General features: G+C 38.4%; 2 protein-coding genes across 2 annotated transcripts; both read right to left on the bottom strand.

Moving 5' to 3' along the window:
- Positions 1 to 7,445: 7,445 nt before the first annotated feature.
- Positions 7,446 to 8,475, bottom strand: LOC134376295 (olfactory receptor 52I2-like). The gene has a single exon (XM_063094888.1). It carries the CDS (start codon positions 8,412 to 8,414, stop codon positions 7,446 to 7,448), a length of 969 nt encoding a protein of 322 aa, XP_062950958.1. The 5' UTR covers positions 8,415 to 8,475.
- Positions 8,476 to 24,200: 15,725 nt separating this feature from the next.
- LOC134376294 (olfactory receptor 52I2-like) lies at positions 24,201 to 25,230 on the bottom strand. Its single transcript, XM_063094887.1, has one exon. It carries the CDS (start codon positions 25,167 to 25,169, stop codon positions 24,201 to 24,203), a length of 969 nt encoding a protein of 322 aa, XP_062950957.1. The 5' UTR covers positions 25,170 to 25,230.
- Between the last annotated feature and the right edge of the window lie 709 nt (positions 25,231 to 25,939).

Below are 25,939 nucleotides of genomic sequence, written 5' to 3'. Positions count from 1 at the left end.
TTTTTCTTGTGATTTCTTTCTCGTCCCATGAATTGTTTAAATGTGCATTATTTAATTTCCATGTATCTGGGTTTTTCTGAGATATCTTAGTGTTGTTAAATTCCAGTATAATTCTGTTGTGTTCAGATAGACATATTCTGTATGATTTCAACTTATGAATTGACCCTTTCATCATCATGAAGTATCATTTTTACTTTGGGTGATATTCTTACTTTCTGAAGTATAGTTTATGTGATATGCATATATTCACTTCAGCCTTCATATGCTTACTATTTGCATGACGTGTGTATTTTTAGCCACATTTACTTTCAACTTATTTGTATCTGTATATGTAAAGGACATATTTTGTACATTAAACAAAAGAACTTAAGCTCAGCCAATGAGAGGTAGCAAACAAATTTATAATTATATAACCAAGGATTTTCCACTGGGATAGATAAAACAAGGCAACTGTTTCATTGCAACCAATCAAATAACTTCTTTATTTTGTTTGTTTATCCCATAAACACCTGCCCCTGATGATAGGTCATCATAACATTAAACCTTTTCGGTATGGTGTTTCCCAGTCTATGAATGGCTTCTTACTTGAATAAACTCTTTAAAATTTTATTGTGCTTCAGATTTTTCTTTAACAATTAACAATACCTTTGCCAGCATGACTCAGACATTGACAGAAATGAAAGTTTATGACTGTTCTTTTAATGACAGATGGGAGGACACATACAACTGAATTAGGGAGGTAAATAATATAATAGAACAATCTGTGCGTTTTGCAGAAAACAATTAGTCATTGCACATGTTGGAGAATGGAATGTGAAAGCACTGACTGAATCACATAAGTCCAAGATAAGACAAAAGTATTCCTAAGTCAATCAAAAGTTGTTTTCATCTATCTATAAGGCACTGATACTCGGTTGAAAATAACTGGTCAGTGAATTAGCTTGAGCATGTCACACCTACATTCATGTGTTATCATTCCCTTGATTGTTTTATGAACTCAATGTTAAATCAAACTAAAATTTGGACTGAGAAAGCCTCCGTACTTGCACACTTAAGTACTTAAGTACAAACCACAACCCTAGTATGTAACCAAATTGAAAAGCTAATTTAGAAGTGTGCTTCTGTAGCAATAGGTGAGTCAGAGCCAATCACAGCAGCCGTACTTCAACCACACAAAGGCAGCCAACTGTTTAAACTGTGTTTAAATAAGACAAATGCCACGCTTTAACCAATCCAGCTATTTCTGCACCTCACTTTCCTTTTCTGTATGTCACTCCCCTTTTTCTGCAAAAAAAAAGATTTTTTCTAAAAATCTTAACCAACCACACCACAGCAGCTGAGTCCCTCTGAATCTGTTCTGACTCTAGGGCTGCCCGATTCATGTATCTTTTAGGGATTTTTTTCTCTGCTCAATTAAACCCTCTTAAATTTAAGTTGTCTAAAGTTTTTCTTTTAACATCAGGAATGTTACATTTCCTGATTTGAATGTCATGTTAAATGTCCCATGAACAAACAACAGGAAAAATTTTGACAACAGAGTCATTGGCCCCTTTCAAAATGGAACTGATCTGTCAGATCTTATCAATGACCATATCTTCTATGATATGTCAGGTGATGTGCTGAATCATAAAAAGACCAAAAAAAAATTTTTTTTAAATGTTCCCCTTAGCTCTTAGGTATTTTGATTTGACAACTGAAATATCAAGTACAGTAGTTTTCTTCATTTTATGAAGATCTTAATGAAACCACAAAGACTACAAATCAAAAGATCAGTACTTACTGAATCTATTTCAATTGTCTACCGTATGTATGACTATATATACACACATGTATACATATACATACATAAACACACACGTATGTATTCATTTAATGACCATAGAAGGGTTTCAGTTTCCAGTGATAGCCAGGATAGTGAGGCTGCTAAGAATTGACTTCCAGACTGAGTTCTTGACCTCTTCACCACTTGCCACACAAAGCAGGTTGACAAATCCTCTCTGAGATTTTGGAAAGTAATTCCTAACAACCTCTCATTTTATCCAGAAGATTTATTACCTTTTAACCAGATCATTTAATTACACTGTCTGAATGTCCTCATTTGTAAATTGAAGATCATATAAAATATATAACTTACCTCATTATTTTAAGAAATAAATGAGTTAGTACTACATGTACAAAGTTAATTATATTGCCTGGCACAAAGTTAAGTGCTTAATTAATATTTATCATTACGATCATTAATAAAAATAATACTAGTTTCAGGGAGAATACTCTATGTAGTTGTTGAAGTAAGATTTCAGCTGAGCTTAAGAAATTATCAAGGCTTTTCACACCCTTTCTACTCAAAGTATGGTCCTCAGACAAGTAGTGTAAGTTTCACCTCGGAGCTTGTTAAAAATGCAAAATTTGGTCTTTCACCTCAGACCCACTTAATTTTAACAAAACCTCCCAGGTGATTTGTATACATATTAACATTTGAGAAACACTATCATAAACCACTCCTTTTTTTAATTGAAACACAATTTATTGTACATATCTGTGGGGCACAGCATTGAATATCAATACCTATGTGCAATATGTGATGCTCAAATCTGGATAATTAGTATATTCAACATTATACAATGTAATCATTTTTTGTGGACTTTTACCAATTTCTTGCTAATCCCCTCTGCTGCGTGCATCTGGGATATGGTGTTAAGCCCTAGAATGAAACCAAAAAGGAGAATTTAGAGGCTGAGGTTATAGCTAATAAGGTGGCAAATAAGTCTATATTCAGTAACTCCAATGACTCCAACTTGGTTGGATCAGTTTTACAGTCTTTTTATAAATGAAAATCTGCCACTTAAAATGCCCTAAGACATGCATTGGACAGCTCAGGAAAGTATAGCATGAAAGGAAGAGGTTTTAGGCAACAAACGGATGGATTTTAGGCAACAGTGGAAATCTTTGACTGCCTGTAGGCATTGCAACCTCAACTCTATGTCGTTGGGAACTAGTGATTAAGTCTAGAATTCACCAGGCCAAAGCTTTGTTTAGATATGCCACCTAGGCGTAAAGGCAAGTGTCACACTTGTGTGTAGGTGTGTTCGTGAGTGCATACATGTATGCATGCAAGTAAGCAGATACACAATTCCCATTTCAATCATGCAGCCCTTTTAGCTTGAGCTAATTTTCACTAGAATTCTTATATTTTCCAAGGGAACAATTTCATTCTGTGCCATCAAAAGCCAGCAATACTACCATCTAGTGACAAAAGCCTGAAAGATTCCAGTTGCTTCTCTACACAAGTATCTCTTTATTATAGAAAATACACCAGAATTTTCAAAGCAACAGAATAATTCTCCTTAGAGTCAGGTCCCTTTAGTTCAGGGTTCAAATCAAGACACAAATTATTAAGGCCTTTGGCCTTCTGTCAGGATAATCTATTATTTCCAGCTATCTGCATGCATCCTTCTCTAAAGTTTCCGTTGTTAGAAAGTGAACCAATTAATAAAACACATCTTAAGTGTTTCATTTTATTGTCCAAATTTTCCTGTTTCCCATATTTTAGTTGTAATAGTTTTGTCTCTGTTTATTATTTCATGTATGAATGAAAAATAACCAAAATTGGGATGATGATTGTATTTTTGCTATGTCTGGTTACATAGTATTTTATTCATTTTTGCTTATTTTTTTACCTTAATTAAATTTTTTAATTACGCTCAATTTTATTGTATCTGTTTCATGATTTCTTAGCAATAAGGAAATATGATAGTAAGCATGAAAGCAACAATAAAAGAGCTCATTGTACAGTCAGGAAAAGTTTGAGGGTTTATTCCATTAACCCACCCACAAGTCCTTTCAGAAGACTAATCAGTTATGAACTTTCCCCAGTAGTAGACTGTGTAGCACCACACAGATCCCCCTACAGGGACGAAATATTCATTTACTCAGCTAGAGTGTCAGCTGCTGGGAGCTCACAGCTACATTTCTTTCCAGGAATTACCTTCAGACAAAGGGAACTGCACCACCCTAATGAAATGACTGTCCAATGATTGCGTCCAAAGACCTGTCTCCCTTGCCCAATTTAGGACAAGTACATAAAACCATCTCAACTCCAGAGTTGCTCATAGGATCTTCTAAGAATTCTGAAGAAACTGCATTGTAATTTTCCTTCTACCTCTGAAAAATCCCCTTTTCTTCACATCTGCTGGGATGTTTTCCCTGAGCATACTTCTTTATAAACTTTCTGCATGAACAGTCTGTTTCTGCCCAATTAAAGACAGTGGACAGCAGGATCAGCCACAGAAAGAACATTCTCAACTGTGATTACATGCTGGCAGGCTGGAAATGACCCCTCAGAAGGCTGTTGTCTATGTTGTCCTGGACACAATAGAGCAGACAGTCCTTGTCATGGTAGGTCATATGACTCTCTTCTCCTTCTTTTGCTAGATAAAAATGTACATTTGAGGGATAGGAAAAGTTCACTAAAATGTGACTAACAGTGGTTATGTTCTTTATTCTGAGTTGGTTCTACATGTGATCACAGCACTTAGGGTTTAAGTAGGAGAGTGTTGTAGGTAGCCAGTGATCCCTACCTCCTAGTATTCATGCCCTTGTGTAATTACGTCCCCTGAGGGTCAGCAGGACCTAGTAACTTGTTCTAACCAATAGAATGTGGAAAAAGCATTCAAATGTCACTTCCAAGATGAGGTTACAAAAAGACTGTGATTTCCATCTTTCTCACCCTTTCTTACTTTCTCTCTCTCAAAGCCCTAACTCCTGGGGAATCAAGCCAAACTTCCATGTTGTGGGAAGCCCTATGGAGATGGCCATGTGACAAGGAACTTATGTCTCCAGGGAACAACCAGGGAGGACCCAAGGCTGCCTCCAGCCATGAGTGAGCTGGGAGGTGGATAATCACATCAGCTGAGTCTTGATGTGACTGTAGCCCTGGATGACACCTTGATCGCAGCCTTCTGAAGGACCCTGATTAGAGGCATCCTGCTTAGCCATGTCCAGATTTCTGGCCCACAGAAACTGTGACATAATATGTCTTTGTTTTAAACAACTAAACTTAAATTTAAATGGGGTAATTTGTTGTGAACCCGTCGATAACTAATAATTGATACTTCCTAAAGTATATTATCCCCAATCTATAAACATGGTCTTTTCCAAATCAAGTACTATGTGTAGAGCCCCAAAAGGTAGTGAGAATTGCATGTTTGGAACGGTGTATAAATACATGGCTGAAGGGATAGTGTTGTGGGCTGAACGCACAGAGGAATCCCATACCGGCGTCAGTGTTACAGCTCTTTATTTTGTGTTGCAGCTCTTTGTTCAGTGTTAGAGTGCCCCTTTTGCTTATAAGCAAGGAGAGCACTGGGGAGCAAAGACTCCTAAACCAGTGTCTCCCAGAACAAAGGAAAGGACCACCTTATATAGCCTAAATTCCCACCCTTTTCCCACCCAAGTTCCCATTCAGGTCCTCTTATGTAAATAAGGAATGCAGTCCTGCTAATTTGGATTGGCTGATTATGGGACACAATCCACTAGTCACTTCTGGAGCCTAATTTGCATCCGGCCCTTGGGGGATGTGAGACTGCCTTTATCTCACAGAGGGCAGGTACAGGAAGCAAGCAAGCTAAGTCACAGAGGCCAGAGTCTGCAGTTAAGGCAGTCAAGCGTAGAGTTTCTAAAACAGTTTCTCAAGTGGAAAAGGGGAAAGGCTTAACAATTAGAAAAATAAATGCTGGTGAGGTTGCAGAGAAAAAGGAACTCTCATACATTGTTGGTGGGACTGCAAAATGGTGCAGCCTCTATGGAAAATGGTATGGAGTTTCCTCAAACAATTGCAGATAGATCTACCATATGACCCAGCTATCCCACTGCTGGGAATATACCCAGAGGAATGGAAATCATCAAGTCGAAGGTATACCTGTTCCCCAATGTTCATTGCAGCACTCTTTACAGTAGCTAAGAGTTGGAACCAGTCTAAATGTCCATCATCAGATTAGCAGATATGGAAAATGTGGTACATCTACACAATAGAATACTACTCTGCTATAAAAACGAATGAAATACTGCCATTTGCAACAACATGGATGGACCTAGAGAGAATTATATTAAGTGAAACTAGTCAGGCACAGAAAGAGAAATATCACATGTTCTCACTTACTTGTGGGAGCTAAAAATAAATAAATAAATACACAAACAACCTGGGGTGGGGAGGGAAGAAGACACAACAATTCCTTGAAGTTGATACAACAAGCAAACAGAAAGGACATTGTTGGGAGGGAGGGGGGAGAGGTGGGAGGGAGGGAGGTTTCGGTAATGGGCCACAATAATCAACCACATTGTATATTGACAAAATAAAATAAAACTAAAAAAGAGAGAGAGAGAGAATGCTAGGTCCTTTACTCTGTAGTTTCTTATAATCTGGATTTTGTCTGTAACAAAAAATATGTTTCTTCATTTCACAAATTTTCTGTAAATTATAAGCTTTATCTGGAGGTTCAACCAAAAAAAAAAGAAAATGCTAAGGGTTCCCTGCAACAACTGGAAATCAGTTTCATGTTACTGGACGTCCTTATAAGTTGACTCCAATCACACCTGTCTCTAAAACAGTGTCATTCATTTTCAGACAAACAAGTATGAAACAAAGTTAACTGAGTGACAAGAAAATTTTTTCAACTCTGAAAAATTTTAAATAGGAAGAAAAGTCAAATAGTACAATAAAAACCTGTATACCCACCAATGAGATTAAATATGTATTAACACTCTGCCATGTTTATGTTAAGTGCACATGGATATATGTGTATGCATGCACTGATGGATTTTGGACGTGACCAGCGCCATTGTGCACACAATAAGCACAAAATAGCCACTGGCCTTGTCTTCCACTCCAGCACCAAACCCCTCCCCACCTTCCTTTACGAGAAGCCTCATAACATAAACAGAAACCCTTTTGCTTCTGCAAGGGTGCAGTTCTCCACCCTGGTTGCATAGTTTCCACATTAGCATAATGACCCTCCTTGATGGTATCAGCCAGCCCTTGGTGCACTATATAAGCTCTACAACCCCCACACCTGTTGCTATCCCCCATTTTCAGGGCAGCCCCATGCTGTTCCCCACTTTGAGTGCAGCCCAGCAGATTCTTTTCCTTTAATAAAGCTTGAATGGTACCCAGCATCTCGGCTCACTTTCTTTCATGCACATGTGTATGTTTACATATATATAAAACACACACCACATACACATGATACACACATAATGGTATTTCACCTCTAAATACTCCAACGTGTGTCTCCAAGCAATGAACATACTCATACATAACGTTAGTATTCATCTCACATTCAAATTACTCCACTTGCCCTAAAGACTTAATTAATAGGTGATTTACTTTTTTAAACTATAAGTTATTTAATGTTCGTGCATTGCACAAAATAATGCTGCTTTATTCTCTTTTAATTTGGAATAATCCTCTCACCTTTGCCCATGAGCAAACTCCAGATTCTCTCCCGCATTTGTTTGGTCCTCATGCCATAGATGATGGGGTTTAGGGTGGGTGGGATGACCAGGTACAAGTCAGCTAACAGCACTTGGGTGTGCAAGGACACTACGTCCTGCCCTACCCAGGCTACATAGATCGATGCCATCCCAGGTAGATAGTACAGAGCCATAACCCCCACGTGGGAGCCACAGGTGCTTAATGCTTTCAACTGAGCATTCCTTGAAGAGAGAGCAAATACTGCCCTGAGAATCAAGATATAGGAGGCAGCAATGAAGGCCACATCAGAGCCCACAATAATGAAGGAACAAATCAGACTGTAGAGACTGCTAGGCATGGGGTCGGTACATGCTAACTTGGCCACAGCTATGTGCTCACAGTAGGAATGGAGAATCACATTGGAGCCACAGAAAGGCAGATGACTCAGCATCCAACTCAGTGGAGTCATGGATATGACAGCTCTGATGGCAATGGTCACACACATTCCCAGCATCACCTGAGGTGTCAGAATTCTCTTGTAGTGTAGGGGCTTGCAGATGGCTACATAGCGGTCAAAAGCCATGGCCAGCAGCAGCCCTGTCTCCACAGCTGTGGCTGCATGGACAAAATACATCTGAGTGAAACACCCATTAAAACTGATGGAGCTGCCTCCTGAGCAGAAGGTGCTCACCATCTTGGGTACCACAGAGGAGGCCATAACAATGTCCTCAACAGCCAGAACACACAGGAAGCAATACATGGGCTCTTGCAGAGTGGAATCCACCCAAATTACAGTCACGATGAGGGTGTTTCCTAACAGGGCTACGGTGTACATGGCACTCAGTGAGATAGCCAGCCAAGGATGTGAAGACTGCAAACCTGGAATACCCACAAGGAAGAAGGTGGCAGGGAGTTCCATTGTGTGGTTGTAGGGTGGCCCCAGCATCACAGGTGAGACTGCTTTCCTGTTAATGCATAAAGTGATGTAAGAAAAGGATGCAATCCTGTAAAATGTGTTCCTATCTGTGGGGCTGGGAAAGTCTGTGGATATTGTCAGCGTGGTGGTATTCTCAGGATCACAAAGCTGACATCTGATAAAGTTATCCTGTTTCACCTTCCATCTTTCTCAACTTTATTTGCCTTACCAATATCTATTTATCATTCAAGGATCAGTTCATGGGTTACCTCTTTTTGGAAGTCTTCTTTGCTCTCTTTCCTCCCACATTTCATGGCCAGGCTAAGTTAAATACCTTCTTTCTCAGCTTTCATAGAATCTCCCATGTTGACAACTGAGGGACAAAAATAATAATTTTAATACTCTATCTATGACTTTACTGTATACATTCTAGTGTGTGTTTCTTTTCCTGGTCTTATTCCAAGTGTGGGATTATTAGCTGTGATGCACAAGTCCATTGAAAGAAGATATGTGTATTCATACTATACAGTTTTTGCAGAATGAGTGATAAATCGAAGGACAGAATTTGTCTTTTATTTCTTTATGCATGGTTACTAAGACATAAGAATTGTTCAGTAAAATGATGAACTTCTCAATGTCATACCTTGCATCTTCAGTATAGTGCCTGGACAAAACAACACTGAAGCATCCTTGTGGTTGAAGAAATTCATTAATGGATTCAAGAAAATAATGCCATTAGAGAATAGCATTATCACTTTTTACAGTAGATAGTACATTGTCTAGAAAGATTTATAATCCCTACCTTCTCTAAATTTTAGCCTAGGTTTCCTTTTGTGCTATGTTCAATTAATAGATTAAGTAATTACAAATAAAAACTTTGGAACTACCTTATAGATGAACCTCCCCAATAAGTTTTAATGATTTTTCAGTATAGCTAATTCCCTCTCCCTGATAAAATACCAATACATTCCAGACAACAAGGAAGCACATTGTATGTAGCACTACTATGTAGAAAAATATAGTATTCATAATCTGAGTGTATTTCTTCATTTGTGAAACAGTACAACCATCTATTCCAAACAAGACAGTTGGTATAATATAAATAACATTAAATATTTTTTCCAACATCACATCACAAGTATGTGACTCTCAGATTTCCATCTGTGACTCATAGCTATGACTCCCAGATGTCCATCTATCCCAAGATTAGTAACTAAGAAAGCAATTATGGACACTGCCAAAAAAAAAGAAAAAAATGTTAGGGGCTTCAATCACCAAGTTTTCATGAGACAAAAAGAGCTACTACTCTGTGCAGCCAGGAGCTGAGCTCCAACACCTGCCGATTTCTGTTTATTGCTGCATTCATCCTCCATATGCTTCATCCAGGTGTTACCATATCATATAATGTGCAATAATCTGGTTGGGTAAACCTGAACATGAGGGGTCAGCACTAACTACCATTCCATCCCTGTGTGCTGTTCCTTTGCTTACTCTCCCCTCTGGCTGGTTTCCTTGATTCCTTATGGAGTTTGGGCCTGTGCACCTTTCCCAGCCATCTGAGAACACTCCCTATTGTGGGACCTTCTTCCTCTGGGGTACCACTCCACCTTGGGGGCCATTGGTCGAACTTCTTCAAGGGACCCCTAGTTTCTCTTTTTTAAAAACAGCATAGAAGTCCTACATACTTTTGTGTATCCCACTCAAAATGTGGTGTTGATCCTACATCAACTAGAGGCAGAATAGCAGTGTGGGTAAAGGCATTGGTTCTAGATTGATTCTCCCTAGACGGAAAAGCCTACTCTCTCACATCCTAGCCATTATGCCTTGGTCAAATTATAAAAGCTCATTGATAAGATGAAGATAACAGTCTCGCCTTTATAGAGATGTTTTGATGTTTAAGTGAGAAGCTACGTAAATGTGCTTAACAAGATAGTTGGTACATAATGCTTAATAAGATGTAGATAATAAAAATGAGACTATTTTCCCTGCTTAATGCTGTAGTTCTGTATTGCTGCAAATACCATACTTAAATGGGTAAGTGAGAGCTGGAGGCTAAGTGAAAAGAAAAAAAAAAAAAAAAAAAAGCAGCTTGACCTGCATTGCTGAAGCTTTTCTCTTGTCCTCTGATTATACGCCACTGAAGATGTCTTACCCAGTGGCCATACACAGCAAGGTTCTTCTAATCCAGTTCTCAAGTTTAGGGTTTTCATTTGTTTGCTTGTTTTTTTTTAGTTTCTTCATCACTTCGGTGAAAAGGTCTCCCTTACATTTGCCTACAACCCCATCTCTAATAAGAAAGCCTAGGATTGGTTAACACCTCTTTCACCATATAACAACTCCTGTCAAATTGAAATCAAATTAAGGGTGGAGTGGAAGGAAGTGTGTGTGACAAACATCTTTTATCCAGGCTACAGTACCACTTCATGTATTTTTCATATTCTTATCACATCATTTTCTTCCTATGGACATAGACATGTAGCTTAGTCCCAGACCTGGACTCAAGATCTCAAGTGCGGACCAGACCGTATTAATTCCAAATGATTTCATTTCTCAAACCCTCATTGCCCTAATATTGCATCTGTCAGGGCCTCAGCCTGGTGAGTCACCACATCAATTGCGTGACTTGTGCGGAAGTAACTGTTGTATATAACCTGAGAACTGTTACTTAAGTGTCCAGGCAGTCTTAAGTGAAGGGTTCTTATTTATCAAGCCTCAAGATTAGCCTGTCTTTAGCTCTCACTTCCTGCCTCCACTCTATAGAGGGCTTCCAGGCTGAGAAGTTGCCATATCTCGAACCTTCAATACTGTCTCTACCCACTCCTCTTTAATTTCTCATCACAGGCCTGGCCCCCCCGTGAATAATTGGATGGATCCAATTGATGGAACTCTGTGCTCAGGATGCCATCTGCTGCAGATGGCATGTACTCTCTTGGCCAAGCCCCAGACTAACATCCACCTTGTTCTCAGTCCTGACACTGTGGCATGCATTTGCCCTTCCATGTACCTCCTGGAGAGCTTAGCACTGACTGACTCCACACCCAGGTGAAAGCAGCAGCTGTGGTGGGAGTCCTCAGGAGTTGTCTAACAAGCCAAAGTTATGAAACATGATTGCAAACTGTGGTCTTTATTGAAACAAACAAACCAACAATAAAAACCAAAACCCTAAGCATAAGAAATGCTGTATAACAGAACAGAGTGAATCAAGTAGTGGGCTCAGCATCACAGTCAGATTGAAAGAACATTGCTGTGCATAGCCACTGGTGAGACATCTAGTGACAGATCACGAAAAGATGGAGGGAAGCTTTTGAAGCAGAACGGTGGTAAAGAGTGAGAAGAAAAATAAAGTCAGACTACCCTTTAGACTGCTCAATGTGTTCTAGATGCCACAACTCAGTGTTGAGCTCACTGCTTAAAGAGCTGCAGAAAAGCCTGAGGATCCAGAATGCCTGCTCCCCACTCACCGCTGGTCCCGGATCTTCCTCTTGGCTGCCCTGGATCAATCACCTTCCTTCTGAGGGCAGCCTCCACTGCTGCCCTGCCCCATCCGTCCCCGCCCCAGCCCTGGCAGCTTCTGACTGAGCATAGATTAGATGACCTTGAGAGTCTTGGTTTTGCTTTTTTTTATTTATTTACTTTTCTCTTGATTAGCAGTGCTAAAGATTTACGTACATTATTAGTTTTTTTTAACAAACAGGACATTTAGTTTGGTTTGTTATTTGTTTCAGACTTTTTTGTTTTGCTTTTTTTTTCACTCAGCCTATTGCTACTGAAAATATTCTTGCTAATATCAACAGCCATTGCTATCAAGAATCTGTCACCATTCTAGTGATTTCTTTTCATTCTCTATTTTACTTGACCTTTCGAAAATATATAAGATTACTGCCTGCTCCCTCATTTATTGTTTAACTTTTTGATTGACATATAGCATATATACTGTAAAATGCATAAATCCCAGTTTACACCTTATTAAATTTTTATAATGGGAACACCTGAACACACCCATGTAGCTACTATGTGGTCAAGATACGGACACAAGTGCTTCCTGGCTGTTGAGGTGCACCATTTTCAGACAGCTCTGGCCAAGCTCTTCTAAGACACATTTTTAGCCCTGCACCCGTCTCTGCCTCCAGCCCTGCAAAGACATTCACATGAAGACCTGGAGGGTCAATCACTGAAAACTAGCTTATATAAGTCACTTAACTTCAATAACTAAATCATAGGATATGTGAGGATTTTTCAATTCTACTTAAAGGATGATGAATACACAATTTAAATCAAAATTTTCTTTAAGGTAAAAGCAGTAACTCGTTTGAATTTAGCCTTTTGGTTTAGATAACCCTGTGCCCCTACCTGAGTACCCCTAACTGAGTCCTGCCCCTGTCCAATCAAACATGTTCCAAATTAGCCCTACCATTTGGTTTCTTTTCTCATAATTTCCCTTGGTCTCTAAAAACTCTCTCCACAATCCTAGGGTTGAACTTGCCCCTTCTCTCTGCCTTGAACCAAAGTAGTTATATGTTCCCATTCCTTCTCCCACCTCCCACATTCTCTCATCATTTCCATAACAAGGTCTTGGTATCAGCAGTACCCACCAGATATACGCAGCCCTTAATATTAGGGTGGAGTGTTAATAGCCTCCTTTCTGGGTGACCCTACCATTGCAACTCCACTAACCCAATTCCCAACCCCCAGGAAAGTTACCCACATCCCTGGAGTTTTCTCTATTCAGCTTTCTCTGATGGTCTCTGCCTGGTTGTCCAAATTTCTTTCACATAAAAGAAGGGGGGATTTATACAGGACCCTTAAGAAGGAGCACGAAGAGGTACGAAAATCAAAGATGAACAATGAGTCATGAGGAGGACTATTGTTCTTTCCAAAGCCCTCCCAGTGGGAGCCCTTTTTCCCCTTTAGACACCTGCCTTTTCCCTGGCTTCCCCTGGCCTCTGCCCAGCAGCCAAACACTGCATCTCCTCCGGAGACTAGTTTTCTTTGTGCTCCAGCCCCCAGGGTTTTCCAGACTACGGGAGGAGGCAGATGCTTAGTGTCTGACAAGTCTTTGTTTCTTCAAGTTCTCAAAAGATAACTAAAAGTTAGAAGAGGTTTGATCCTGGGCCAGTGAGCCTCAAAAAAAAGAAGAAAAAAAGAGAGAAACAAAAATACAGAGTGCAACAAGAAAGGAAAGCAAAAGGCCCAAAATTGGTTAGATTTGTGAAAGCTGTGTAGCAGGTACCCTAATAAATGCTTTTCAAAGATTTTCTCAACCTTCTGAAGTAGCTGCCATCATTACATCTCCATTTTACAGATGAAAGTGAGGTGAATAGAAGGTTACAAAGGTAGTAAGCCAGAGTCAGGATCAAACTCTAGCAATTATAATTCACTGTCCTTTGCTGTAGAATCATTCACACTAATAGGGTACTTAATATCTGAATGTCCACATCACTGTCCTTCAATTCTTCGTGGGGACTCATGGTGAGCTTCACTGGTTAAATATTTCTCATGACACTGTGTTAGAAAGTATTGTTTGAACAGAGAAGGTTAACAGGATGTGGAAGAGACCAAGGAAGATAAAAATTTCAAACTGAGGAAAGAATAGCAAAGCACAAATGTATGAAAAGACAGAACACTCTTCAAAAATGGAACAAACCAGAGAAGGTAAAGTGCAGGGTAGTTGAAAGAGAATGAAAATGAAAGAGGCTAGAGGGATGCATGGGGTCATAGGTTAAAAGTTATGATTTCAGCCTGGGCATCATCATGGGACAGGAATGAAGGTAGGAGAAAGAAGCCAACAGCCTCAAGATACAATTTTTTTTTTAGTGGAAAGTAATATACATAAATATATGGAAATATAAAAATCAGGAGACAATGCAAATGCTCCCAGTTCCCCAGATCCTCAGCAGAGACATAGTTTCTCATGATGAGACTGGTGAGAGCCCTTCCGTTGTCTTTTTTCTTGGGGTGGGGGTGGGGAGGGCCTTTGTGCACTTCTCAGCCTGACTTACAATATTCCTGATGACCCAAGGATTTAAGTTCAATTCACTGCGCTTAGCACCTATTAGGAGACCCAGGCTTCAAGCCTGCAAGAGGACTGCTTCCACCAATTGCCGTGTTTAGAACGTGTGGGTTCCTGTTCCCTGTAGGATAATTCAGAGAACAGGCCAGAACATAAACATAAACAACAATATTGAATATTGATAGGAAAAGCTGATGATCATTGTAGAAGGCAATTAGGATGGTACTTAAATAGCCCCAGCATGAGATGAGGCAGCTGAACTGTTCCAGTGCCAATAGGGTTAGACGGACCACTTTCTCCCAGGCCTCAACCTGGCTCCTGTGGAAGCATTATGAACCCTAGTGGATCCTCACACGCAGATGGTTCTTTGTCTCACTTTCCACACCCACTCACATGGCAGAAGAGTTCCACCAGAAAGAAGAAGTACTTAAAAAGGGTGAAGACCCAAAATGAAACAATAGTGATACAGAGGAAGGGTATTCCGTGTGGAAGAAAAAGCTTTCTATATCTTTGATTCTCCCACCCTTTGTCATTATTTGGTCACAGTCCTTGCCCTTTGACCTTCGTAGTTTGCATAATAGGGAAGAATCCCTAGAATTACATGAAACTAATCATTGAACAAAGCTTCCATATCCTGTAAAGAAATAGAAAGCAGAAAAACTAGGTAAGAGTTATGTATCTCAAAAATTGGGCAGAAGTGTTTGACTTTGCATCCATCCAGTATTGCCTTCTTGTGGTCAAGATATTAAAGATACAGAAAACTGACAAATATTGTCCTAGCTCTTTAACCTTCAGAAAAATGTTTAGTCTAATCCTTTCCCTTTTCATCTCTTCACACTCCCCCAAAGGGGAAGCAATCGGAAATGTATCAAAGATTTATCCTCAGGAGCACACATGTTGTCCAGGTTTACTCATTCACTTACACAAGCTGATGTACTACCTCCATTTCCTGAACATCCCTTGCCCCAAATATTACTAAGATTCTCCAGGAAGTACCTGTAGTAGGTACCCCAAATGACACTCAATGGTCCCTTTCACGTGTTTATGCCCACGTGTAACACCTTCCCTTGAGTGTGGAACTAATGACTCACTCTCAAGAATAGAATGCTGTACCTGTTGGCCATTTGTATGTCTTCCTTTGAGAAATGTCTATTCAGCTCTTTTGCCCATTTTTTGATTGGATTATTTGTGTTTTTTTTACTGTTGTTTTGAGTTACTTGTGAATTCTGGATATTAATCCCTTGTCAGATGTGTCATTTGCAAATATTTTCTCCCATTCTGTAGGTTGTCTTGAAAAAATGCACAACATCACTAATCAGGGAAATGCAAATCAAAACTATTGAGATATCATCATCACATCCCGGTTAGACTGACTATTATCAAAAAGACAGAGAATAACAAATGCTGGCGTGGATGCAGAGAAAGAGGAACCTTCCTACACTGCTGGTGGGACTGTAAGTTAGTGCAGCCATCATGGAAAACAGTATGGAGGTTCCAGGTGCAATTGAGAATGAATATTCTTTATTATCAGAGTGAAAGTTGTTAGTCATATTGTTTAGGTTTTATATAGTTTTACTAATTTTGTGTACTTCATTTTTCTTGGACTGAGAATGCGACGTTAATGTCTTCTACGATTAGTCTGTTTCTAGTCCTCTATATATCCCCTATGGTTTCTGTTGCATGGAGGGGTTGTTTCATCATTTGGCATGTATACATATATAATTTATGTCTTTTTTATAAACTAAGAAGCCTTCAGCATTATAAAGTATCTTCCTTTATATCACTTTTAATTGTGTTTTAACCTTAAATCTTCCTGCTCTGATATCAGGAAAACAGCCCACGCTTTATATTTACATTTGCATGGTACACTTTTTCCATCCCTTTATTTTAGCCTATCTGAATCCTTTGTTTTAGGGTTGGATTTTGCATTCTGAGATAGTCTGAAAAATTCTTTTAATTGGTAAGTTGAACTAATTTATATTTATTGATATGAATAATACATTTGATCTCAACACTATCATGTTATTTTATTTATATTTACCATATTGCTCTATAGGGGCTGTTCTCTTTTCATGTTAGGGTGGTTTGTGTTATTTTCTATTTGATATCTTTATATTAATAAATTTTATAATAAACTTTTATTCTCCCTTCTTCCTATTTGGGCTTTCGCATTTTTGCCTGAAAGTTTCAAACAATGTGTATTTTTTCCTGTATATTACCTGTGTGACAATGAGTGATCTCATTTTAACCTTCTCTTTTCACTCTCTTTTCTGCTCTCATTTTTATTTGCATTTTTTCCACATGGTCAGAACATATAATATTTGCTTGCCATTCTTCACCCTTGCTTCACATTTTTTGTCTTAGCTAACTATTAAATATATTCACTACTCACCATCAGTCCATTTGCCAAAGTTTTTTCAGTCATCTTCTGGTTGGGTCAAACTTACTCTCTACTATTATTCCTCAGGAAAGGAGAACAAGTAGAATATTCCATGTCCATAATATCTAGCATAATTTTTCTGTATCCTTGATATTGCAAGACAACTTAGCTGGATATAAAATTTTAATTCACACTTTCTTTTCTCCAGTATTTTTTTTAAATGTTGCTCTACTATTATCGAAATTGCATGTTGCTGTAAAGAAGTATAATTCAGAACTGATTTTATTTTTCTTGTAAGTGACTTTGGCTTTTTTGGTCTGAAGACCAAAAGCATTGTTTCTTTATTTTTAATATTTGATGAACTCACTAATATTAGTCTCAGGATTGACAATTTTGGTTAATTTTTCCCAGTTGTACAATGGGTTCTATTTAAATCTATGTTATGACCATCTATAATTCCTATTTATTTTCCATTTTCTTCATGGATTCCACATACATAAAAATCTAAAATGTGACCCAGCTATCCCACTGTTGGGAATATACCCAGAGGAATGGAAATCATCAAGTCGAAGGTATACCTGTTCCCCAATGTTCATCGCAGCACTTTTTACAATAGCCAAGAGTTGGAACCAGCCCAAATGCCCATCATCAGATGAGTGGATACGGAAAATGTGGTACATCTACACAATGGAATACTACTCAGCTATAAAAACGAATGAAATACTGCCATTTGCAACAACATGGATGGACCTTGAGAGAATTATATTAAGTGAAACAAGTCAGGCACAGAAAGAGAAACACCACATGTTCTCACTGATTGGTGGGAGCTAAAAATTAATATATAAATTCACACACACACACAAAAACTGGGGGTTGGGGAAGAAGATATAACAACCACAATTATTTGAAGTTGATACGACAAGCAAACAGAAAGGACATTGTTGGGGGGGAGGGGGGAGGGAGAAGGGAGGGAGGTTTTGGTGATGGGGAGCAATAATCAGCCACAATGTATATCGACAAAATAAAATTTAAAAAAAAAAAAATCTAATATGTGTATATACATACACATATATTTATCTTAGATTTCTTTGCCTTTCTTATATGTCTGTCACTTTCTCTTTGATCCCTTTTACCTCTTTCTTTATCTTGTTCTCCAACCTGGGTGTTTTAATTCTATTTTCAATATCCGTAATGAAATTTTACATTGAATCTCTTCTCACTTGGGCAAATTGTAATTTAGTTTACATTTCTACACATGATTTCCTATTTTTCTTAATTACTTTCCTTAGTCCAGTCAAATTTTCTTTTAAATCTTCCTGATTTTTGTTCATTTATTTCTTCCCAAGTTTTGAGTTCTTATGTGAAGAATTTTTTTAATATCTGTAAATGCTTACGACATTGATTCACATTGTTGTGTTACAGTTTTCCTTTGCCTCAAAGTTTTTGTTTGTTTAATTGAGGGAAGTTGAAGAAGTTTCAAAGGCTAAAATACTTTAATTCAAGTTTTTTTCTTATTATAATACCTGTATATAGATAATGTCTGTCATTTTCTGTTCATATGAAAACATATATTTTTCTAAGCCAACAATAACAATTTTATGTAAGCTTGTTTGGAAATTTGTGGCGATGCACTACATCTTAATTCATGAGTGCCCTGTTGATATAGTAACAAACAGTTTATAAAATAGTACTATCAATAACATCCTTATCTGGGGAAGGGAGAGTAAAGGTACTTCTCTGTCTTAAAATTTTGGAATTCTGTGATTTTTCTTTGTTTCTCTAGAACTCTTAATTTTCACTGCTTGTTTCCAGGTGTCCTTTATCACTAGCCCATATTATTTTTAGTATAAAATGGATGCAGCACAGATTAACCACTTTCCATGGTTGTTTCTGTTTTCTCCTCTGACCTTTAATGCTGGCAATGGTGTATCCTACATGTTGTATAATATTTATGTAATGTAGTGTGAACAATGCATCTCAGAGTCACTAATGTACTGTGAACAATGCATCTGAGTCACCTCCCTCTGAGTGATGCCACTTAAATGTACCACATACAAGTGTGTTGTCATTATGAACTTAACAGTTTGGTTTTGACTTTACAAGTAGATTAACTGTTGTGCTCTGTACAGAAATAATGCTAACTTAATTTTTTAATACTGTGAATATGGTGACCATGTTTTCTACGAGTTCAGAAAATAAAAATGAGAGTGATTTTAATACTGGTGTTAAAGTTAACTAAAATGGAGACCAGGTCTAAGAATCCCTGAGCAGACCAAACTAGGTAGGACACGACCTAAACCTTGCTTGACTGGCAACCATGAGCGAAACTTAACTTGAACTGTTTCTTTTAATCACCTGTATTACAAAAAAAAAAAAAAAAAAAAAGCCAGAACCAATTAAGTTCAACCAATCAGAAGTAGCCAACAAACTTAAAATTATAACTATGGACTTTCCGCTGGAGAGACCAAATAAGGCAACTGTATCATTGCAAACAATCAAATAACTTCTTTATTTTGCTTCTGCATTTACTCCATAAATACTTCCCCCTGATGATTTGTTATCAGAACATTAAACCTCTTTTGGTGTGGTGTTTTCCAGCTTACGGATTGCTTCTTACTTGAATAAACTCTTTAAAATATTATCATGCCTCAGATTTTTCTTTAACAATGCCAATGCCAACATGACTCTCACATCACCAGAAATGAAGGCTAATGACTATGTTAGTTTAATGACAAATAGGAAAACATATACAACTGAACTAATGAGGTAAATAACCTAACAGAACATTCTGCACAATTCACAGAATTGAATTTGAGGTTGCACATGGTGGAGAATGGAAGGTAAAAACACTGACTGAACCATGTAAGTCCAGAATAAAACAGATAAGTATTTCTAAGTCAGTGAAAAGTTGTTTCCATGTCTCTAGAAGGCACTAATGCTCAGATGAAAATAGCTGGCCAGTGAACTAGCCTGAGCATGTCACACAAACAAACTTGTATTATCATATCATTCTCTTGATTGTTTTATGAACTCAGGAATGTTACATTTCCTGATTTAAAGGTCAAGATAAGTGTCCATTGGAAAAACAAAGAAAATCTTGACAACAAAGGTGTTGGCCCCTTATAAAATATAGCTGATTCTGTCAGATCTTACTAATGATCATACTTTGTATAAAATGTCATATGATGTGCTGAATCATGGCAACATCAAAAGAAAAGTTCTCTTTAGCTCTCAGGTACTTTGATTTGAAAACTGAAGTACAGTAGACAGTAGACTTCTTCATTTCTGTGAAAATCTTGATGAAACTACAAAACATAGAACAAAAGATCAATACTCAGTTGAATCAACCATATAATTATACACAAGAAAAGATAATACAAATCTTTCCAAGAACTTTTTGAAGTACCCTCATATTTACATTTATCTATATATATACACACACATGTCTATGTATATAAACACACACATATATATTCATTTAATGCCCATAGAAAGACTTCAATTTTAAATTGATTTCCAGACTGAGTATTTGCCCACTTGCCAGACACAGTGGGTTGACATGTACTCTCCAAATTTTTGGAAAGTAAACCTAACAACCACTCATTTAAACAAGATAATGCATCATCTTTTAACCAGATCTTTAGTCTATGTCTGAATTTCCTTACTTATAATTGGAGATTATCTATATCATTGAATGCATTATTTTAAGAAATAAATGAGTTAGTATTACATGTGCATAGTTTATCATATTGGCTGGCACAAAGTTAAGTGCTTAATAAAATATTTGTCATATTATCTTTTTTGTCGTTTTTTTGGAGGCTAGTTGATTACAGGGATCAAACCCTAACTCTGGTGTTATCAGCACCCATAAACTAACCAACCGAACTAACCAGCTAGCCCTTTTCACTATGATCGTTAATCAAAATAATACTTTTTACAAGTGGAGTGCTTTATGTAGTTGTTGAAGATAAGATTTAAGGTGAGCTTAGAGAATTATTAGGGTATTTTAAATCCTTGCTACTCAAAGTAATGATCCTCAGACAAGCAGTTTAACAAGTACCTTGGAGCTTGTTAAAATGCAAAATTTGGTCTTCCATGCCTCCCAGGTATTTGCGTATATATTAATATTTGAGAAGCACTATTGTAAAACACTTCTTTTTAAAATCACTGCTGCAGGTATCTGGGGTATGTCATCAATCCCAAGAGTGGAACCAAGAAGGAGAATTCGGAGGCTGAGATTTTAGCTAATAAGGCAGCATATTGGTCTATCTTCAGTAACCGTAATGACTCCAACCTAGTTGGATCAGTTTTATAGTCTTTTTATAAACAGAAATCTGCTACTTCAAATGGCCTATGACATGCGTTGGACTGCTCAAGAAAGCATAGCATAAAAAGGAAGAGATGGTTTAGTCAACGAGTGAGTGAACTTTTGGCAGTAGTAGAAATCTTCAACTACCTGCAGACATTGCAATGTCAGCACTTACCATTACTGGGAACTAGAGATTACAGCTACAGTTCACTAGGCCAAAATCTTTGTTTGGATGTGCCACCTAGTCAAAAAGGCAAGGGTCAGGCTTGTGAGTGTAGGTGTGTTTGTGTGTACGTACATCTATGCATACAGGTGTTGATATACAATTCCCATCTAAGTCACATGGCCCTTTTTGCTTGAGATGATTTTCACTAGAACCCTGTCATATTTTCCAAGGGAATAATTTCATTTTGTGGCAACAGGAACTAGCCATAAAACCACCTACTGACAAAAGTCTATAAGATTCCAGTTGCTTCTTCACAAAATTATCTCTGTTATAGAAAATGCGGCAGAATTTCCAAAACAGCAGGATAATTCTCCTTAGAGCTGGATGAGTTAAATAAATCCCCTGAGGTCTGGGTTCAGATAGACACACATGAGTTGTTAAGGCCTTTGGTCTTCTGCCAGGAGATTCTATTACTTCTAGCTGCCTGCGTGCATCTATCTCTAAGGTTTCCATTGCTAGAAAGTGAACCAATAAATAAAACACATATTAAGTGAGCATTCAATTTTATTATCTAAATTTTGTTTCCCATATTTGAGTTCTAATAGTTCTGTCTCTATTATTTCATGTCTGAATAAAAAATAATAAAATTTGAGAAGGAAAATGTATTTTTGTTATGTCTTTTACATTGTATTTCATTGATTTTTGCTTATTTTTGATTATACTTTTAAATTACATTCAATTTTATTATATGTGTTTTATGATTTCTTAACAAGAAGAAAATATGATAATAAGCATGGGAGTGACAATGGACATTCTATAGTCAAGAAAATTTCAGAGTTTATTCTCTTCACCCACACCCAGCTCCCCCCAGAAGACTAATCAGTTATGAACTTTCCCCCATAGTAGACTGTGTAGCACCATGAAGATCCCCCATCAGGGTTGAAGCACTCACTCATGCAACAGCTAGAACGTTAGCTGCTGAGGGCTCACAGCTACATTTCTTTCCAGGAATTACCTTCAGACAAAGGGAGCTGTACCACCCTAAGTTATGCACCCTCCTAATGCAATGACTGCGTCCAATGACTGGTTGATGCTGGGTTGAAAGACCTGTCTCCCTTGCCCACTTCAGGTCAAGTGTTAGACCAAGAAATTGATGTCTCCAGTGAGCAGCCAGGGAAGACCTGAGGCTGCCACCAGCCAAGTGAGTGAGCTCAGAGGCTCAGAGGCAGATCTTAACTTCAAAGTTCCTCATAGGATTGGCTGAGAATTCTGATGAAACTGCACTGTAATTTGCCTTCTCTCTCTGCACAATTCTGCTCCCTTCACACCTTTTGGGATACTGTTTCTGAGCATACTCCCTAATAAACTTTCTGCATGAACAGGTCTCAGAGTCTGTTTCTGGGGAGCCCAACTTAAGACAGTGGATAGCAGGCACGGCCACAGAAAGTAGATTCTCAACTGTGATTACTCGCAGGCAGGCTCGAAAGGACTCCAGAAATCTGTTGTCTATGTTGTCCTGGGCACAATTAGAGCAGAGATCCCTTATCATGCTGGGCCATTTTCTTCTCTTCCAGTTTTCTTTTGCTAAATAGAAGGTACTTTTTGAGATGTAAGAAAATTTCACTAAAAGGTAACTAATATTGGTTATGTGTCTTTATTCTGAGTTGGTTCCACATGTGATCATAGCATTTAGGGTTTAAGTAGGATGGGTGTTGTAGGCAACCAGTGATCCCTACCTCCTGGTATTCATGCCCTTGGGTAATTATTTCCCCTGAGGCCAGTAGGACCTAGTAACTTGTTCTAACCAATAGAATGTGAAAAAGCATTAATATGTCACATGCAAGATGAGGTTGCAAAAAGACTGATTTCCATCTTTCTCACTCTCTCTTACTTTCTCTCAAAGCCTCACTCTTGGGGAATCAAGCCAAACTTCCATTTGTGAGAAGCCCGATGGAGATGGCCATGTGACAAGGAACTGATGTCTCCAGCGAACAGCCAGTGAGGACCCAAGGTTGTCACCAGCCATGAGTGAGCTGGGAGGTGGGCAATCACATCAGTTGAGCTTGATATGACTGTAGCCCTGAATGTCACCTTGATCGCAGCCTTCTGAAGGACCCTGAGTTGGAGAAATCAGCTCAGCCATGCCCACATTTCTGACCCACAGATAGTATGATGTAATACATATATTTTTAAGCCATTAAACAAATATAAAAGAGGTAATTTATTATGCAGCACTAGATAACTAATATGAAGGGCTGGTACCTCCCACAGTATATTATCCCCAACCAATAAATATGGGCCTTTCAAAAGCAAGGAGTAAGTATAGATCTCCAAAATCTGCTGAGGAATTTAATGTTTGGAACCATGTCTAAAATACATGTCTCCAGCAATAGGCTAACAGTGTCATGTCACAAGATTTCCTTACTAGTTGACTTCAGTCACATCTGTTTCTAAAGAAAGTGTCATTCATTCGCAGACAAACAACAATGAAACAAAGTTGACTGATGGCAGGAAAAATTTTTTAATCCTATGAAAAATTTTAAACATGCAGAAAGTTGAAATAGTATCATAAAACAATAAAAACCTATATATCCAACACTGAGAATAAATACTTATTCATATTTTGCCATATTTGTTCTAAATAAACACATAAATAAATGCATACACATGTACATGTGTATTTATATATACATATTATATACATACATATATTTTAAAAACACATACTACATATACAGAAGACACACACATAAGTATACTTCACCTCTGAATACTCTACTGCAAAATGCATCTCCCAGAAATCACATTCTTGTACATAACCATACTAATCACATCATATTCAAATTTCTCCAGTTGTCCTAAAGACTTCGTTAATAGCTACTTTACTTTTTTGAACAAAAGTTATTCAGGGGTCACACATTGAGCACTAGGTTATGTTGCTTAATTTTCTTTTAATTCAAAATAATCCTCTCACCTTTGCCCATGAGCAAACTCCACATTCTCTCCTGCATTTGTTTGGTCCTCATGCCATAGATGATGGGGTTTAGGGTGGGTGGGAAGACCAGGTACAAGTCAGCTAACAACACTTGGGTGTGCAGGGGCACTACATCCTGCCCTACCCAGGCTACATAGATCGATGCCATCCCAGGTAGATAGAACAGAGCCATAACCCCCATGTGGGAGCCACAGGTGCTTAACGCTTTCAACTGAGCATTCTTTGAAGAGAGACCAAATACTGCCCTGAGAATCAAGATATAGGAGGCAGCAATGAAGGCCACATCAGAGCCCACAATAATGAAGGAACAAATCAGACTGTAGAGACTGCTAGGCTTGGGGTCGGCACATGCTAACTTGGCCACAGCTATGTGCTCACAGTAGGAATGGAGAATCACGTTGGAGCCACAGAAAGGCAGATGACTCAGCATCCAACTCAGTGGAGTCATGGATATGACAGCTCTGATGGTGATGGTCACACACATTCCCAGCATCACCTGAGGTGTCAGAATTCTCTTGTAGTGTAGGGGCTTGCAGATGGCTACATAGCGGTCAAAAGCCATGGCCAGCAGCAGCCCTGTCTCCACAGCTGTGGCTGCATGGACAAAATACATCTGAGTGAAACACCCATTAAAACTGATGGAGCTGCCTCCTGAGCAGAAGGTGCTCACCATCTTGGGTACCACAGAGGAGGCCATAACAATGTCCATGGCAGCCAGAGCACACAGGAAACAATACATGGGCTCTTGCAGAGTGGAATCCACCCAAACTACAGTCACGATGAGGGTGTTTCCTAACAAGGCTATGGTGTACATGGCACTCAGTGAGATAGCCAGCCAAGGATGTGAAGACTGCAAACCTGGAATATCCACAAGGAAGAAGGTGGCAGGGGGTTCCATTGTGTGGTTGTAGGGTAGCCCCAGCATCACAGATGAGACTGCTTTCCTGTTAATGCATAAAGTGATGTAAGAAAAGGATGCAATCCTGTAAAATGTGTTCCTATCTGTGGAGCTGGGAAAGTCTGTGGATATTGTCAGCATGGTGGTATTCTCAGGATCACAAAGCTGACATCTGATAAAGTTATCTTGCTCCACCTTTCATCCTTCTCAATATTCTTTGTCTTACTAATGTCTATCATTCAAGGATCAGCTCATAGGCTATCTACTTCTGGAAGTCTTCTCTGTTCTCTCTCCTCCCCCATTCCAATTGTAATACTTTTATCTATTACTTTATTGTATGCATTCAGGTGTGTGTTTCTTATTTATAGTCTTATACCAATGGTGTGATCATTAGCTGTGATTCACCAGTCCATTAAAAGAAGATATGTGTACTCATAGAAAACATTTTTCATCAAGTGAATGATAGAGGAATTTGTCTTTTATCTTTGTATGCATAGTTACTAAAATTAATAATTGTTGAATGAAACAATAAATTTCTTCAGGTCAGTATGTCATTTTTCTTTTTTGTTTTCTTTTTGTTGGCAGTTGGCCTATTGCCTTGGTGTTACAAGGCCACACTAACCACCAGAGCTAACTGGCCAGCCCTAATATGTTACATTTTGTATCCTCAGTATAGTGCCTAGACAAAACAAGAATGAAGCATCCTTGCAGCTGAAAAAATACAGTAATGGGTTCAGGAAAATAAGATCATTAGAGAACAACATTACCAATTTTTACAGGAGGTAATACATTGTCTG

Source organism: Cynocephalus volans, chromosome 4, assembly GCF_027409185.1.
Source record: "Cynocephalus volans isolate mCynVol1 chromosome 4, mCynVol1.pri, whole genome shotgun sequence".
NCBI classification, from domain to species: domain Eukaryota; kingdom Metazoa; phylum Chordata; class Mammalia; order Dermoptera; family Cynocephalidae; genus Cynocephalus; species Cynocephalus volans.
This window is presented reverse-complemented; position numbering and strand designations above follow the sequence as displayed.